The sequence below is a fragment of the Columba livia genome, chromosome 1 (assembly GCF_036013475.1).
Source record: "Columba livia isolate bColLiv1 breed racing homer chromosome 1, bColLiv1.pat.W.v2, whole genome shotgun sequence".
Lineage (NCBI taxonomy): Eukaryota > Metazoa > Chordata > Aves > Columbiformes > Columbidae > Columba > Columba livia.
Genome location: NC_088602.1, coordinates 2074218 through 2092253, shown reverse-complemented (window position 1 = coordinate 2092253; position 18036 = coordinate 2074218). Strand labels below are relative to the sequence as shown.

The following is an 18036-nucleotide window of genomic DNA, read 5'->3' as shown; positions in this document are numbered from 1 at the left end:
CCTACAGTTCTGGAAGGCGCGATATCTTTCGTAAGAGATTGGAGAACCTCCTTCCCACACAGCAGTGGGACTTGGCGAGGAGACAGACAGATCTGAGCTGAGACCGACTGACCGAGACATCTCCACTTGCAGCACCAGATAAGCACAAAACTCAAGGCATTTGCACGGTCTTTAGGCCTCTAAACTATTCCCTCGATCACTGACCAACAGCCTTGGATAATAATATTGTCAAAACCAGGCCCCTGAACAACGCGCTTGGGTGTTTAAACAGCTTTTTACCTTCCTCGTCGCTGCTGTCAGACTCAAGTTGTTTGATTCGCTTCCTCTTTTTCTTTAGATTTTCAGGTTCTCTTTCTTCCTCGTTATCCGACTTGTCCACCCTCTTCATTTTACTGCCATAAAAAAAGAAAAGAAAGGGAATGAACACGTATTATCTCTTGTGTGCGCGTGAAAGCCTCAGGTACGCTCCGGCAAACGTGTTCCTGATAGACGCACCGCTAGCAAGGAAATAAAATACTACTTAAAAACATGAGAGCATCACGTACACTGACGGACACTCACCTATATAATCGCGCATTTTCAAGCTTCTCATCCAAAACAAGAAGGATTTCTTCAGCCCCTTTGCAGCTCGACGTTTTGCCCAGTACCTCACCTAAGCTTGGCCACAGCCACCTGGCAAGAGCCCATTTCTGATCTTGTCTCTATAGCTCAGGCTCCCAAACACTCGTGTCCCCAACAGCATCGCTCAGAAGCTCTTTTGACAGGCTGCTCGCCACTGACTGACTATGAGGTAGTGTCTCAGAATCCTGGAGCCATTTTTTTTTTAAGACTACTGGAAAAATAAAATAGCTTCTTTCTTTTTCATGTTGGCGAGACGCGGCAGACTAACAAGCCTGGAGGCTAAAGGCCCACGTATCCTCATCGAGCTGGTACAGCCCAAGCGGCCTTCCCAACACCACGCTGCCAACACGCAGCCTCCTTGGCTTTTTGAACGAGACTATCAATAAGACGACCGACTGCGACGGTGGGCTGGGCGGTGCGCTTACCTATTTAGTTAGAAACAGATTGAGACCACCAATTAATTACTCACAGGCCACCAGAGAGCCATCAGGCTGTAATGATTTTTTGTCTCTGTCAGTTTGGGTTGGATTAAACACAAAGGATTGAACTTGAAATTTACTCGGAGTCTCAGCCCAAAGTAAACCGGCGGCATTGAAAGCAGCGGTACATGAGTGATGGAAGCAACAAGTAGAACTTTGTGTGCTGGAAGCTGTGTACATATAAGCTGGGGAATATACTACCATCCCTGGAGTATAGGTGCTCCTGCCAGCCCCCACAGATCGCCTGCGGGGTCTACGCTAAGTCTGCTCGCAGCGGGAGGTTGTCTCATGGAAAGCCACCCCCTCTAACCTGGACCGTGTCCCTTCCCCTTTGCAGTGGCACAAATGGCCCCGAGGCACCCACAGCGCTAAATGGAAAAGAAATAGTAGGAAAGAATTCTAAAGAGAGATCATTTTAGCCAGGTTTCATGCAGTTTAGTAGCTAGAAATGGGAGGGGAGCCAGCATGGTGTGACCAGCCAGCTCCACACAGGCCACCACCAACCAGTAGGTTAAGAGATGACAGGGACCCTGAATGGTGTCACCCACCTTTTTTTGTCCTTTTGTTGACTTTTAACAGACTCTGTTTTCTTCCCAGGTTTCTCTACTACAACATTAGAGGATGACTCTGGTTCTGCTACAGGAACTGAAGGCTTGACCACTTCTTTCTCCTCCTTTGGCTTCTCAGGCACAGAGTTGACTTTGAGTTTATCTGTGCATAAACCATTAAAAAAGAACAAACCCAGAGGCATTCAGTACGGACAACTTACAAAGGAGTCGGCTAAAAACACCATGCACCAAGAATACAGAAAACACTACAGATGATGTGTAAAAACATGAGGGATCTAGACTGACCAAGCTGTTTTATCCACAAAAAAAGGGCATGCTTAAAACACCAAGTCCATCTTCACAGTCAGTTTATCCCTTCTAAATCAAGCATGAAAGAGCTCAGAAACAAAAGAATCAGGACTGAAGAAGAGCAACGTGCAGCCTTCATCCTGTATGATTTTAAAGCCCACGATTAGCGTTTTCATTAACGTAGCAGCTTCTTGTCCCAGCCCAATGTGATCAAGAACCAGCCTTTTTCGCCTATAGGGTACCACACAGAAGGACAATTCTGCTTCAAATCCTTTTAATCTAGTACCAGAGAAGAGAGAGCGGGTGGGAGCGTACAGATAAATAGTATGTTTATCAACCTGATGGATGGTGCTGTTAGCACACACTTAATCTCAGCCTGTGAGCTTCATTCAGCACACAACTGTCGCAGAAGAGAGGGACACAAAGTTAGAAACCTGCATCATCCCAAGTACAAGATGCCCCAGTGAAGAAGAAAAATATCCAAGAATGAGATCAACTAACTTGTCAATAGAAACAGAGGCTGCTGAGAAGGCTAAAACTTCATACCAATGTCTTTCCAGCTTGGAGAACAGGCCGGCTGCTTCGCTGAGCAAGGGAAAACATCTCAGATCTAAGAACTTGATTGACAGCTCTTAATTATGAGCAACCGCAGAGAGCCGAAGGACCTAATTACGGTTAACTGGAGACTTTGAGGCATTGGTGAAATCCTTGAAGCCAGAAGAGATGTACAACATCGCCGTCCCTGGAGGTTTTTCAACTGAGATTGGACATGGCACTTAGTGCCATGATCTAGTCAATGGACTGGAGTTGGTCCAAGGGTTGGACTCTATGATCTCTGAGGTCTTTTCCAACCCAGTTGATTCTGTGATTCTGTAACATGTAGGGAATGAATCTGACTCGTGGAATCATCCTTATCTCTTCCATACACATAATCATTTCCAGTTCTGCTCGGTTTGTTCCTTCCCTGCAGCCACCACACCAGTCTCCTTGTAAAGCTCCTCAACAGGACTCGTCAGAGAAGAGAATCCCACTGGAAATCATGGAAATCCAACTGCAAAGCTTTCCCCATCACCATGGGGTTAATTTGACCTTCCCGGGTCTTCAGAATAATAAACTTTAGTCTATGGCTCTTCTCAGATCTTAAGAATTTCCTTTAATTGTAGTAACTGTGCTTCGGCTTGTGAAGCTTCGGCTCAGTGTCCTCAGCTCCCTCCGTCTCATCAAAACAGGAACTCAAAGCCGTTTTGTGTGCTCGGCGCTGGAACCGTACGCTGCAAACTCCGACAGATGGTTGTTAGAAACTGAATTGTGCTGTTTACTCTCTCCCCGTAACGCTTCTTTGACTCCTATTATAAGAAGACTCGCTTTGACTCGCTATTATAAGAAGAGCTTTGAAGAAAGTCCTCCAGTCCTTTTCCAACGTCTGTTGAAAAGCTTCGCCGTATTTTCTTTAGACTTGGCTAATTTAGGTGAGAAGGGACCTCCAGAGGCCATCGACTCCAAACCCCTGCTCAAAGGTGAAGGTCGTCCCTCATTTTTATCCCTCAATGATTAGCTCTTCAGTTCTCAGTAAAGAAATTAACCCTAAATCTAACTATAGACTCCTCGGTGATTTGTGATGAAAAGCAAGCATCATTAACACGCTCTGCGTAACGGCTTTTGGCAAACGTTTTACCAATAAGCCGATCTTCCAGCCAGAAGTACTCACTTGAAATCAGATTTCTTCTGCACTAAAAATCCTTCCTGGGTTAGTCTGCACAAATATGTCATTTTAATTGATCTCCATCCAGCAAGTTTTTTGTCCGAAAAATTCCACTTACGACTTAATTTTTGCCTTAAGAGCTGCAGAGAAAAACATTAACCCCTTTGAGTCCAAAAGAGGAGAAGAATAGTATAAGAAAAGAGGGGATTTAAGGAAGATCCGAGAAGTTTGGTGGGGCAGGAGTGGGAAGAGTTCTGCTCCTTTCTGTTTATGCCTCTCACAGATGTATAAGATGATACCTGATATCACTGATTTTCTTTTAATTGCTACTTACATTTCCAATATTTCCAATCTCCCTGAGGATTTGTATTTATTTTTTGAAAAGCTCCAGCAGGCTGGGCCCTGACCACAATGGTTTTCGCAACACAGACGCGTGTTATAAAGCACTTACTCATGGCAGCTTTGCCAAAGAAGTTGTTCATGATGCTGCTCTTTGCTGGTGGTTTGCTGCTTGCTGCCGACACCTAGAAGCAAACAGAGGAGAAACCACAGGAATTATTCACGCCACGCGGCCCTCAAAAAACACAGCGCTGCTTCTAGACAAGTAAAATAAACCCAGAGAATCTGTTGACTACTCAGTGTCTTAGATTGCAGTGTCTGTTCAGGAGAATTTGAAGATATTAGTACATGCAAAGGGTCGAAATAAGTTAATTCTGCCTTCAAATCTAACTTGGGTCACATTCCCATCTGATGGCTGACAGCGTTACTGAAATAAGTGCTTGGGACTTGGGTTAGTTCCCAGTAAAGAACTGTTCTGGGTTCAACTGTTCAGTGCTTCAATTCACAGTAACCGACAGGGGAAAGAACACAGATCGGCCAAACCATGAGGACTTTATCCAGCTCCTCTGGCACGTACGCTGGTCTGCCGAGCATTTGCAAAACATCGCTGCTCTATCCCGCTAATGTAGCCACCACCACAGTGAAAAATCACACACACGCAAAACCCACCTACGTTTGGCCTCCTAATCCCATTTATTTTCACGCGCAAAAAAACCCAACAGGCAACTAAACCACTAAAGTTCTCAAAACACTCCGACAGGAATATTTCACCAGTTTTAAATTCACTACAAAAATCAGAAAAATGAACCAAAATGTATTCGGCTGTTGTAAAAAAGCCAAACCACACGCAGGGAATGTTACCATTTTAATAGCCATTTACTGGCCGCGTCGCTTTAAAAACAATTATACCAATTAAAATTAAAATGTAATCCTACCCTGAAGGAGAAAAAGCAGCAGTTGAGAAGATAAACAATTTAGTCTGCACAGGTCAAGCTCTGAAACTCCCCTCACAGACCAAGTTTAAACACCTTGATACTTTTAAGACCTGGACTTCTCCCATTTCACTTATTGCTCAAAACAAATCCTTTTAAGCACAATGGAGAGAGCAAGATCCTCAACCGGTGTATATATTGGCGTAACCGAAGACAATGGAACAATTGTCTCAATAATGCAGCTATGCCGGTTTGTACTGGAGATCTGGCTCAATGAGGAACGTCAAAGTTATGGCAAATCTGCTTTTTTTGATATATGGAGAGCGTAGCACAGTATATTTTTGCCCAAATGACTGACAGAAGCCACGACTGCACTATGCGGTTAAATTAACCCAGAGGGAACTTACACCTGGGGCCTCCTTAGACTCCGTTTTAGTCTCTTTATTTGCGTCGTGGCCTTTGGAAGCCGCTTTCGCTGCAAACATCTCCATGATCCCTTTGGGCTGCTGCGAGGTCTGTTTAGCGGCCGAGGGAGCGTGGCCGTTGACCACGGGTGCGCTGCCAGCGCCGGCGTCACTCGGCGCCCGGGACCCGGCCTGCGCGGACGCCCTCTGCGCTTGAGGGACCTCGGCCGGCGCCCTGGGGACGGCAGCGGCGCACTGGATGGCGCTGAACCTGCGTGAGGAAGCGGAAAAATCTCATCAGCCTTTTCACGTAGTTCTCACCTTGGTTTCTACACCAGTAGCACCTTGATTCTCTCTGGTCTTGTGTTCTCCTGTTATGAACCTGTCAGCGAGAACCAAGAGCATCCAAATGCGAAGCATGCTGTGCAGATTTTGGGGTGGGGGGAGATGGAATAGATGGCATTTTATTCCTAAACGGGTTACGCTCTCTGAAGCGTGCAGCATAAATTCTATGCTGTCTGATGTTCTGAAGCATTTACAACTTTCAGATGCTTTGACAGAATCCGCTGCTGCTGCAATCGCACCAGGCAGGTGAGTAAATCACAATGGAAACCGAACCACTTAAACCGCTCAGGAAATACCCGCAGCATCCAGACTTAACTATATAATATTATTCAATATATTCATTAACGATTTAGACGAGGGAATAGAGTGTACTATCAGCAAGTTTGCTGATGACACCAAGCTGGGAGGAGTGGCTGACACGCCAGAGGCTGTGCTGCCAGCAGAGACCTGGACAGGCTGGAGAGCTGGGCGGGGAGAAATGTAATGAAATAGAACAAGGACAAGTGTAGAGTCTTGAATCTGGGCAGGAACAACCCCAGGTTCCAGTGTAAGTTGGGAAATTACATATTAGAGAGCAGTGTAGGGGAAAGGGACCTGGGGGTCCTGGGGACAGCAGGGTGACCATGAGCCAGCACTGGGCCCTTGTGGCCAGGAAGCCAATGGGACCTGGGGTGGGTTAGAAGGGGGTGGTCAGTAGGTCAGAGAGGTTCTCCTGCCCCTCTGCTCTGCCCTGGGGAGACCACATCTGGAATATTGTGTCCAGTTGTGGCCCCTCAGTTCCAGCAGGACAGGGAACTGCTGGAGAGGGTCCAGCGTAGGGCAAGCAAGATGATTAAGGGAGTGGAGCATCTCCCTTATGAAGAAAGGCTGACGGAGCTGGGGCTCTTTAGTTTGGAGAAGAGGAGACTAAGGGGGGAACCTCATTAATGTTTATAAATATATAAAGGGTGAGTGCCATGAGGATGGAGCCAGGCTCTTCTCGGTGGCCAACAATGATAGGACAAGGGGTAATGGGATCAAGCTGGAACACAAGAGGTTCCACTTAAATTTGAGAAAAAACTTCTTCTCAGTGAGGGTGACAGAGCACTGGAACAGGCTGCCCAGGGGGGTTGTGGAGTCTCCTTCTCTGCAGACATTCAAAACCCGCCTGGACATGTTCCTGTGCGACCTCACCTGGGCGTTCCTGCTCCAGCAGGGGGATTGGACTAGATGATCTTTTGAGGTCCCTTCCAATCCCAAACATACTGTGATACTGTGAAAGTCATTTCTATGTAATCACTGGTAGATAAAGATGAATCTCAGCTTGTAACAGTCTGAAACGTGACTGTTTGGGGATACAGAGATATAAGAAACCATGTGCTCACAGTTCCAATACAATTCCCTGACAGTCAGGAATAGCAGGACCCAAAAATAACCGAACTCCGCTCCCCGCTGTGCAAATCACAGGCGAGGCTTTCCAGATTTCCTACAGGAATCCCACAGAAGAGCACAGACTCACGCCTTCCAACCCGCCGAATTACACAGCGTATTTTTATTTGCATCACAAATAAACCAGAAATAAACCAGCCTTCTGCCAATTAATTTCTGCGCCTCGGCATTAGCAGCTCACATGCACAATTCGCTTCTACTCAGATCAGGAACTGTAATGTATGAACAAAACAGCTCTACAGCATTTCTAGGCTGCAGCAGCAATCTCTTGACATTCAAACCTTTAAAGGAAGGAAAGATGTTGAAGATATTCCTGCTTACTTTTCTACTTTTAATCTGTTTTCAGCAGAGCCAACACTGCGCTCTGAACAGCTTTGACTCCTACTCCACACACACCAAGAACCCGTCAGATTACAAATAACGTCGTATAGTCAATGGTTGTATTGATTGTGCAGCAAACATCTGAACCTCACACATCGCAGGCGCTTGAGAAGCTGGCTTGTCTCAAAGCTCCTGTGTGACTATAGTTTGTGGGCTTGATCCAAAATTCACTAAATAATCGCTGAAAAAACAAGCCATGTTTGGACTGTGCTCCGCAAGCAAGGAGCCGCTTCCGCTTGGAAAGCTGACACGAGCAACACGCATTCAATCTGATTATTTATCTTAGTACAACATCTAGCTACCTCCACCATCCTCACTGCATAACAGGTCCTACATGAACACAGAAGAGAATAAAGATCCTTGCTCCCGAGCTTGTGAGATATATGGACTGCAAAGGAAGCATAACAAGCCAGTGGGTTCTTTCTGCAATAAAGATGCACGTCTGTCTTTTCTAGGTGCTGCAGGAACCGTGTCTCATGCATAAGAAAAGATTCATGCCGTTGCAGAGGCAATATGGTCAGTCTGAATTTAGTTCAGCCAGGTCTCAAGTGAAGAAGCTGAATTATTCTTAGTTTGCTTGGGAAATTCTGCTCCAAAGGAAGGCAGGGATTCAGACATGGGCTGCAGAAAGCTACGTCAAAAATGGAATTGTCAAAACCTTCTGGATGTCCAAGTTGCAAAGGAGACGCCTCTAAGACGCAAACATCACCATGCAGGGGTGCCTGAGAGTAAATAGACTGGAACGAGGCAACTGCAGCCAAGCCAACGCGTCTTCATCGGGACAGAGTTTTCCAGCACTTCCCAGGGTACTGATATTCACATTTGAAACACACGGCTTCTAGGACATTTATTTTCAACGTTTTGAAGACGGCTACATTTCTATTTGCAAATTCTATACTCTATGACACAACATTCAGGCATCCCACTTCTAAACCAGATTGGTCATGGCACAGTACGTGCTGATTACATCACGCTGAAGCTGTCGTGGTGGAAACACATATAAATGAGAAGCCACAGCTGCCAGGCTCTGTTCAGGAGGAGAGATGGTGACCCCTGGAGACTGAAGGACCTCTGCAGCCCAGAAACCCACCCGTGTCCTGGGCTGCATCCCCAGCAGCGTGAGCAGCAGGTGGAGGGTGGGGATTCTGCCCCTCTGCTCTGCTCTGGTGAGACCCCCCTGCAGCGCTGGTCCAGCTCTGGGTCCTCAGCACAGGACACACATGGACCTGCTGGAGAGGGGCCAGAGGAGCCCCAGAAATGATGTGAGACTGGAACAGCTCTGCTGGGGGACAGGCTGAGAGAGTTGGGGTGTTCAGCTGGAGAAGAGAAGCTCCACAGAGACCTTAGAGTGGACTTAAAAGGGGCTGAGAAGAAAGATGGGGACAGACTTTTGAGCAGGACCTGTTGTGATAGGACAAGGGGTGATGGTTTGAAACTAAAGGAGGGAGATTCAGGCTGCACATGAGGAAGAAATTGTTGCCCTGAGGGTGGTGAGAGCCTGGCCCAGGTTGGCCAGAGAGGTGGTGGATGAACCATCCCTGGAGACATCCCAGGCCAGGCTGGACGGGGCTCTGAGCAACCTGAGCTGGTGAAGATGTCCCTGCTCATGGCAGGGGGGGCACTGGGGGAGCTGGGAAGGTCCTTCAACCCAAACTATTAAATGATTGCACGATTCTATGAACGAACTTGGTTTGCAGGTAAGGCCTGGGGTCAACACAAGGGTGGGAAGAAATAATACATGGGTGAGACAGGAAAGAGGGAAAATTTGCAATACGAAAAGAGAATGGTCCAAGGGGAAAGATCCTGTTAGAAAATAATACGGCTAATTAGTACATGGATAGAATAGGCTAAACTGGCAACCATCATCCTCCCAAACACCTGCAGCTGGTGGTGCCTCAGCTCTGGTTTTGCCACCACCGGATCTTTCCTGGCTCCCCCCTTCCTCAGCACAGCAATAACTCAAAACTTGCTTTGGACTGGATGAGCTGTGAAGGTCCCTTCCTACCCAAACTATCCTACGATTCTACGAATTCCAGAACAACCTTTCTGTAGTTCAACCAAGAAGGACACTTTTGCTGCTTGGTCTGTTTCGTACGGTTCCCCTACATCTCAGGCTCTCATATACGGAGAATGAATTCCTCTAGAGGAGGCCAGTGAATAAAGACACGGTCACACAAAACAGAAAGCAAGCTCACGTTAGTGCTTTACTAGGCATATCACTCATGTTTTTCTAAGTCTGTTTCAATTTAGTCCTCCTGTGTGACTGAGAACTGGTTAAAAATGGTTATGATTAAGTGTGGCCTGGAAATGAGAAAAAGGTTTCTAGCCAGCAGAAAAGGAAGGTGCTGGAACCGCTTGCTCGTTGGTGTAACAGAGCAAGTGAACCAACCATCAGCTGGAAATAGCTCCGCTTACAAAAGAATCACAAAATGCGCTGTCTGGGGACTGGTCTGGCATGGCTTAGGAGGTATCTTTTCCTAACTTCCTAGAAATCCAGGCATTTCTGGTAACCGTTGACATCTACCGAAGCGCATGATGTAGCAACATCTCAATCTCAAATCGCAAACCTTAAGAATTAAAAAATAAACCAAGATGCAACTCACTTGCTGCAGTTGTGCAGGTTCGTTTTGACAATGTCATAGTCCGTGTTGTAGAGCGGGGCGCTGTCCTTGAGCAAGGCTTTCTGAACGCTGTAGACGTGCACGCTGGCTATCGTGGCCAGTTTGGACTTCATTGCTGGGGGGGTGAAAAAAAGGAGGAGAAAAAGTCCTATGTTAGTAGAACCTTGACAGAATCTGGTGACAACTTTAAGTAGGAGGCTCTGTAACAAGGATGGAGAAAGACTGACAGACCGCTTGACAGCAAGGACCTGAAAATACTACTGATAAAAAGTATAAATCATAGAATCATTTCAGTTGGAAGAGACTCTCAGGATCATTGAGTCCAACCATAACCTCACACTATGAAGTGTGAGGAGGCTTAGAGCTGAGCTCAGCACTCTCTAGAACTACCTGAAGGGCAGTTCTAGCCAGGTGGGGATTGGGCTCTTCTCCCAGGCAGTCAGCAATAGGACAAGGGGCCATGGGCTTCAACTCTGCCAGGGGAAATTGAGGCTGGAGATGAGAAAGCAATTCTTTGCAGAGAGAGTGGTCAGGCATTGGAATGGCTGCCCAGGGAGGTGCTGGACTCACCGGCCCTGGAGGTTTTTAAGCTGAGATTGGACATGGCACTTAGTGCCATGATCTAGTCAATGGACTGGAGTTGGACCAAGGCTTGGACTGGATGATCTCTGAGGTCTTTTCCAACCCAGTTGATTCTGTGATTCTGTGAAGTCCATGTCTCTGAGAACCTCATCTCTGCATCTTTTAAACCTCTCCAGGGATGGTGACTCCACCTGGGCAGCCTGTTCCAATGCCCGACAGCCCTTTGGGGAAGAAATTGTTCCCAAGATCCAACTGCACCTTATTCAAGTGCTCACTGACTGTAAATTCAAGGTAACAGACCCCACAAGCCTCTCAAACGTGTTTTCCACTGTACACACTTGGGTCTTACATAAATTAAGAGCAAGTTGTGCATTTACCTTGAAAATATCTAATGTTTGGGCTCCAGAATATCTATAAAACTACCTAAAACTAAGGAAGAAAATAGACGGTGGTAAATCTGCCCTGCTGGAAGCGCTCTCTGCCATTAAGGTAGCGTCTGTCACAGCTACTGTCACAGCGTGTTCTCCAGCAGCCTGCTGGAATCAATGTTTTGTCTCTTCAATGCTATTTAGACCATTATCCCCTTGAGATGAGGGCTGGTTTTTTAGGAATTCTGTGTTCATTGCTCATATTGTTCCCTGCACACAGCCCTGGCCTGTGACAGAGCTTCTAGGCGCTGTAAAAATACACACGGGAATCATTTCTCGGGGCCAGGCCTGGACTGCGCAGCCCTGCTCCCATCACCAGTCTTGGCCTCTTCCAAATGTAAGTCATACCTTTGGCCTGGCTTCTCAGCCAAAAAACACGCACGGCCCTTTTCCGCGCAGCAAAACAGAACATTACGCAGCGCACGCAGTCCAACAAACACGACAGATAGTAGTCGCGCTGTTCGGCAATTTACTACCCTGAGGAAGACAACTTGAGCTAGAAATCAAGTTCAGATCTCAAAAAGGAAAATATCGCAAATCCTCCGAGCAAAGTCGGATCATTAGGATGGATATTTAAGGCCACGGATGCCACAGTACGTTTTCAAACACCAAAGGTGTTATTTGGAAGCGATGAAGAGCCTTTAGTTGTGTTTCAATTGCTACGGATCAGATCTCATCAGCAGGACCAGGCCTGGAAAGAGAAGTATGTTATAGTTGTGGGGTTTTTCACCTTCAATATCAAAGCAAATACCCCAAACAAAAGCCACAGTGTTCTTGTGGGACATTTAACTAAGATTCAAGTCACTCAGAGCAAACAAAGGTACTTAAAGTTGCATTTAACCAATAACCAGAATTATCTGCTTCAGCATCTTCAGCATCTTCAGCATCTTCAGCATCTTCTAAAAGTTCTAAACCCACTCAGATATTGTTGCCCTTAAGGAGGAGCCGCGGCAGGGAGGTGGAAAAGAATCGCTGACTGAAATATTCAACAGCAAAAAGTACCAGACGCAAGCTGCAAGTCTCAAGTTAAACAGCTGTTGGCTCAGATATTCAATGTTCTGAGAAAAAGCTGGTACAAAAAGTACACACCTGAGCCCAAGAGCCTGACCGGGCACTTACGTGCAGATGGCAAGTTCTGAGCTTTACTCATTTTGCTGTTATTTCAAAGCAAAAAGAAGTTAGAAACCACATCATTTTCAGGATCTGCTTACCTTCCAGCTTATCCTCTCTCACTACTGCAACCTTGTGGCACTGTAAAAAAGAAATGGCACTCTTAAAATGTGAATCTGTTGCACGCAAGACCAATATTTTCCATTATCTATTGAATACGAAAGTCTAACGATTCGAACTGCAGCTTTATATTGGTGCCTTCAAACAGTTTTTGAAGCTCTTTTAAACTAGTTTTTAAAGGTCTGTCTTCCTGCTTTTCCAATAGACTGTGTCACAGGTCACTACAACGCTAAAAAAACCCTCTGCCCTCCGTTGCTGACACTGGGAGATGAGACACGGATGAAATGAGGATTAAACAGCTGTGCGATATAGTGGAAAACAGCAAAATCAGGCAGCTGATATGGAGAGTAGCCAAAGAAACAGAACGGACGAAAATCCAGCTATTAACTTAGTGTTTAATTGATACCACAGACAGTAATAGGCAAGAAAATGTAGGCAACCTGACATTGTAAATGACCATTGAGAGTCTCGGTCCCTCACCAAGGCAGATAAAAAATTGCAATTAAGAGCGTGCAGCGCTTAAGACACAATGGGAATTATTTGTGACCAATTTCTACCCCCATTTCCCTACAGATCAGTCTTGCAGCTGAATGCTCAGCCTGTGGCTACACCTACTGACAGCAGCCAGTAGTGCAGGGTTACCGGCAAGCACAGGGTTGTATTAAAAATATACTATTTAATACAAAAAACTTAAAAAAGAGTGACCTTTGTATGTTTACCTTGGTAGAACTTGTTTTAAAAATATACAAGCTGCTAAGAGTTAAAAAACATTATTATTTGTTCATATGTAGGAATTCACTTATTTGTTTTAAACACATTCCAGTAAATTTAAATATTATAGGAAGCGTTGACAAGCTTCTGGGTGGTTCTAGTGCGTCAAGAGATGCTACTAATACCTTGGGGAAAACCTGTGAAACTCAGGCTATAAATGTGACGCTACCTGTAAAGCTATAAATAAATATATTCCATTATACAGAACTAATGCAATAAATTATTACCTTCGATTTCAGGCAGATTTGGAGATTTAAAGAGAATATTGTATGCATGTGAAGCAGTTTATGAGTGAGGAAAGCCAAAAGGTGGTGGGGTTTATTGCCTTTTTTTTTGTTTGCTTTTTCGTTTTGTTTTGGGGTTTTTTGTTTGTTCTGACACCAAGTTTGGTGGGAGTGTGGAGCTGCTGGAAGGCAGGAGGGCTCTGCAGAGGGATCTGGATAGACTGGAAAAATGGGCTGATTCCAATGGGATGAAGTTCAACAAGGCCAAGTGGCGGGTGCTGCACTTTGGCCACAACAACCCCCTGCAGCGCTCCAGGCTGGGCACAGAGTGGCTGGAGAGCAGTCAGACAGAAAGGGACCTGGGGGACTAATGGACAGGAAGCTCAACATGAGCCAACAGTGTGCCCAGGTGGCCAAGAAGGCCAATGGTGTCCTGTCCTGTATCCAAACCAGCGTGGTCAGCAGGACAAGGGCAGTGATCCTTCCCCTGTGCTCTGCATTGGGGAGGCCACACCTGGAGTGTTGTGTTCAGTTCTGGGCCCCTCAGCTCAGGAAAGAGATTGAAGTGCTGGAGCGGGTCCAGAGAAGAGCAACGAGACTGGGGAAGGGACTGGAACACAAGCCCTATGGGGAGAGGCTGAGGGAGCTGGGCTTGTTTAGTCTGGAGAAAAGGAGGCTTAGAGCTGAGCTCAGCACTCTCTAGAACTACCTGAAGGGCAGTTCTAGCCAGGTGGGGATTGGGCTCTTCTCCCAGGCATCAGCAATAGGACAAGGGGCCATGGGCTTCAACTCTGCCAGGGGAAATTGAGGCTGGAGATGAGAAAGCAATTCTTTGCAGAGAGAGTGGTCAGGCATTGGAATGGCTGCCCAGGGAGGTGCTGGACTCACCGGCCCTGGAGGTTTTTAAGCTGAGATTGGACATGGCACTTAGTGCCATGATCTAGTCAATGGACTGGAGTTGGACCAAGGGTTGGACTGGATGATCTCTGAGGTCTTTTCCAACCCAGTCCATTCTGTGATTCTGTGATTCTTGTTGGCTGGTTGGTTTTGTTCTTTGGATCTGTGTGTGTGTGTTTCCCCAATCTACAAAAAAACACCAGGACATCCTGAAAAGTACTAATTCTAAATGAAGACTGTGGATTGTAATTGGTATTAGGCTACTTAAACCTATGAGGAGCTAAATTTGTATCTAGATACTTGTACATAAATATGGACACTTAGTGGAACATCAAAGGCATTTAGTGCTTGGCTACAAAATTCTTCTGAAAGCAAAGAGAAACGGGCACTCCGTCTGCTCATCCTTTAAAAACCTCTGGGGTGCCCGTCTGAAATTGTCGATTATATTCTCGACAATCTGACAAGAAGCTACGAGAAAAAAATAAATACATTAAGTAGCTATTCCTTTGCTTAGTAAGTCAAAGCATTTTAAACACAAAATACTGTTAATAAATGTACGTTTCTCTTTTATACCAGGATAAACAAGCTGCTTTAATTAACAAGAGCTATCCAACTATTTATTATATGTATTACTATTGCAGCTGAATTCCAAGCTCTCTACTCCACAGCAGATCCTGGGAAATGGATCAGCTGATTTCACAAGGGCCCCTCCAGACTGTTTTATTTATTGGTGTCCAATAGTGACAGCATTGAGAAACGACTGGTAAGGGGGTTTAAGTTAATTAAATAAAAACCCTGGTGAGTTATTCAGCGCTGTATTATCAAATGATGTCCAACTGCTCTTTCCTCCCCATCATTTGTATGCTTATTCTGTACACGTACAGAAGACTTAGCTCACTGGAAAATGAGAGATAGCTCAGCTTTTGACCAAAAGATCACCAAAAGAAAGAGACAGAAGGCACAAGAACAAAGAGAAAAGAGAAATAAAACACTCACTGTGTGTCCATTCTGGACGAGGCTTCCTGCTACTAAGTAGGTGACGTGAAGCTGAGCTCCCGAGTTCTCCTTTCGTTTCCTTTCTACATAATCATACAACATCCTGCACAAAAGAAACCAGTGTTAATCACCTGGAAGGAAATGACCCTTCACCACCCCTTCCGTGAAGCTGACATAAAGAGAGCAAATACAGTCACATTTCATATAAGCACAGTTATTCTAACCAGGATTAAACTTGCCGAGACACCTTTCTCCTCTGCCACTTTGAAGAATCTCAGTCAAATAACTAGAGAAACCACAGGTGGAAAGAACACAAGCCCTCAAAGCTTTAACAGTTGGTTGCAGATGGTCTCACATCCTCTGGGCGGTTTGCTCCAACGTCTCCCCTCAAGAAAGGCTGTTCCATTAAGACCCAGCGTTCTGAAACACCCAAGAGAGTAACTGGTGATTTTGGGCACCTAATTGCGTTGCCAGGTGTATATATACAATCCCAGCTACATCCACTGATGCGGAGATCAGAAATAGGAGGAAAGAGCAGGATTAGTGGTGATGAGATTGAGCTGACACTGCATCTTTCAGCTCCCACTGATTTATCGCGAGTCTCCCGTGTAACTGCACAGAGATGCTACCGCACACCCCACGACGATGTTCTCTGGTACAAATACTTGAAGATCCTCGTGCTGATGGAGACAGGCAGCGATTACTGTGCTACCCCAGGCAGCACAACTCACTAAACTAATCCATTCGCCTTATCTCCAGCTTCTAGGAGAGAGTTTTAAGCGCAAAGATGCCACAGGAGTTCTCCATGTCCCGTTTGTGTTTGAAGGGTACAAGAAGGTGCCTCGGTTTCACCTGGGCCATCTTCTTCACAGCTTAAAGGTCTCTGGCTCCTTCTAGTTTATTGTATGACCAGAATTGTTCCCAGTCAGGTCTACACCATCACTGAAGCACCTTCTGATCTACACAGAGAAAATTTTGCTATTATGGGACATAACACCCTCATAGAGCCTTCAAATCTTATGCTCAACTCTACTTTGTAGTGTAGCAACAGCCCCAGAATCCTTGGGAGCTCGTTCTTTGTCTTTAAAAGGCTACAGTAATTTTTATTCTTGAAAATACAGCAAGACACTGTTACACATTTTTACTGTTTGGAGAAATAAAAATGTGGCAACACAACTGACCTCCCTGTCATTCAAATATTTACCTGTGCCCATCAAGCATGGTAAGCAGATATTAATAAATACGCAGCAGGGGGGTCAGAGTGGATGAAAATTTGCCATTCACATGAGATGTTCTGTATTTTCCTGACTCTGCTCTCAGAAATATCCTTGGATAATACATGGCATCCTAAACTGGGCTACGCAGCGACAGATTCTCACAGAGACACAGCTCTGCAGGGCTGGAGCCAAGTTCGGAAGAGACATTCACATTTTAGGAGCTATGTAATAATGCTAAAACATCTATTCTGACCTAAGTACTTAGAGAATCATAGAATAATTTTGTTTGGAAGAGAGCTTTACGATCATTGAGTCTGTATAAAGCAGCACAAGGTGTCGAGCTGAGCACTGCACAGTCACATCACAGTCAAGGCACAATTTGTCTACATGTAGAATAACATAACCGGCTGTACCTGAGGATTTGTAAATATTTCCAGGGAGGTAATTTTAATACAGTAACCACAATAATGAAAGTGGTAATTAACAAGGCTTTGCCGCAAAACAAAAAGTTTGTGGGATGCATAAATACCTACTGTTTAGCCTGGTTGACGTGAACTCCCAGAGTATAGCTGAGCCATTTGTATGTTACCTGTAACAAGAAAAAAAAGCAAAACAACACTTCAGTAGGAAAACGTTGGTGTTTTGACTTGTTTCACCTTCCATCCTCCGCTTGTTTCGTGGGTAAATCAAACTCTTTAGACCCTCAGTAAAACCTGTTAGAAGTGAAAGCACACGGACACGCACCCACCTGAGGAGACTGAATTCCTGAAACCCGAACAAACGACCTACCCTGAAAGGTGTGGTGTTTGGAAACGCCCTCTTGAAGTGCCATTACATACATAAAAACCATTCAAAATGCAATACAAAACCCCAAACAGTGCAATCTTTAATGGTGAGAAGTTCCTCTTGCTCTCCCAAACAACAACCTTTACATTTACTGGATTTCTGACACTCTTGCCTGTCACGGGGATCTCTGGCTACAACATAAATCCAACAGCATGATTAATCACAGGCGGCTCCAGCTCTAAACCCAGCCCTCTTGCTGTATTATTTAGGCAAGGTGTGCGTTTTATACCTGTTTTTCCTCCTGCTCTACCTTTTCAAACTAATCCTCAGGCCTCTCCTCCCTCATACACAATTAAATTGTCATTAGTCTAACAGCTTACTGAAATAATTACAACAACGTAGGCAGCGCACATTGATACAACCGCTTTGACACGACCAACTTTACTGTATCACTTTCTAGGCAAAAATAATCTTCATTTCGAAAGAAACACAGACACACATGCCTACCGTTTTTCTAAACTGTCCTAAAAAAATAGCCAGGCTTCAAGAAGCTACAGTTAATAAGTAGTAATTTGAGTTTTAAGCTGAAATAGTGGCACAAACTGCCTCAAACTTTGATGGGGAAGAACTCATTGTTTCATCCACTTCTGTCATTTACACCTTGAGTTAAAACGCTGCTGTCACTACGGTGGATTTTGTGGGGTTTTTTGTTTGTTTGGGTATTGGCTTGGGGGTTTTTTTGTTTCTTTTTTTGAGGAAAAACACCTCACCCATTGGGGAGTATAAGGAATTTGGG

The 18036-nt window shown here is 45.3% G+C and overlaps 1 protein-coding gene across 4 annotated transcripts in view; it reads right to left on the bottom strand.

Moving 5' to 3' along the window:
- The window catches only part of POLD3 (DNA polymerase delta 3, accessory subunit), a 42418-nt gene that overhangs the window by 13794 nt on the left and 10588 nt on the right, over positions 1-18036 (bottom strand). For 3 of the 4 annotated variants that reach the window (XM_065049706.1, XM_065049704.1, XM_065049705.1), the window contains 8 exons: positions 16988-17043; positions 15238-15340; positions 12331-12370; positions 10092-10224; positions 5338-5605; positions 4111-4183; positions 1649-1811; positions 280-392 (listed from right to left, as the gene is read on the bottom strand). In XM_065049706.1, coding sequence (XP_064905778.1) covers positions 280-392; positions 1649-1811; positions 4111-4183; positions 5338-5605; positions 10092-10224; positions 12331-12370; positions 15238-15339 — 892 coding nt within the window. In that variant the 5' untranslated portion in view covers position 15340; positions 16988-17043. Of the gene's footprint in view, positions 1-279; positions 393-1648; positions 1812-4110; positions 4184-5337; positions 5606-10091; positions 10225-12330; positions 12371-15237; positions 15341-16983; positions 17044-18036 lie in introns of all 4 variants that reach the window. The other variant, XM_065049707.1, reaches the window with a different exon arrangement.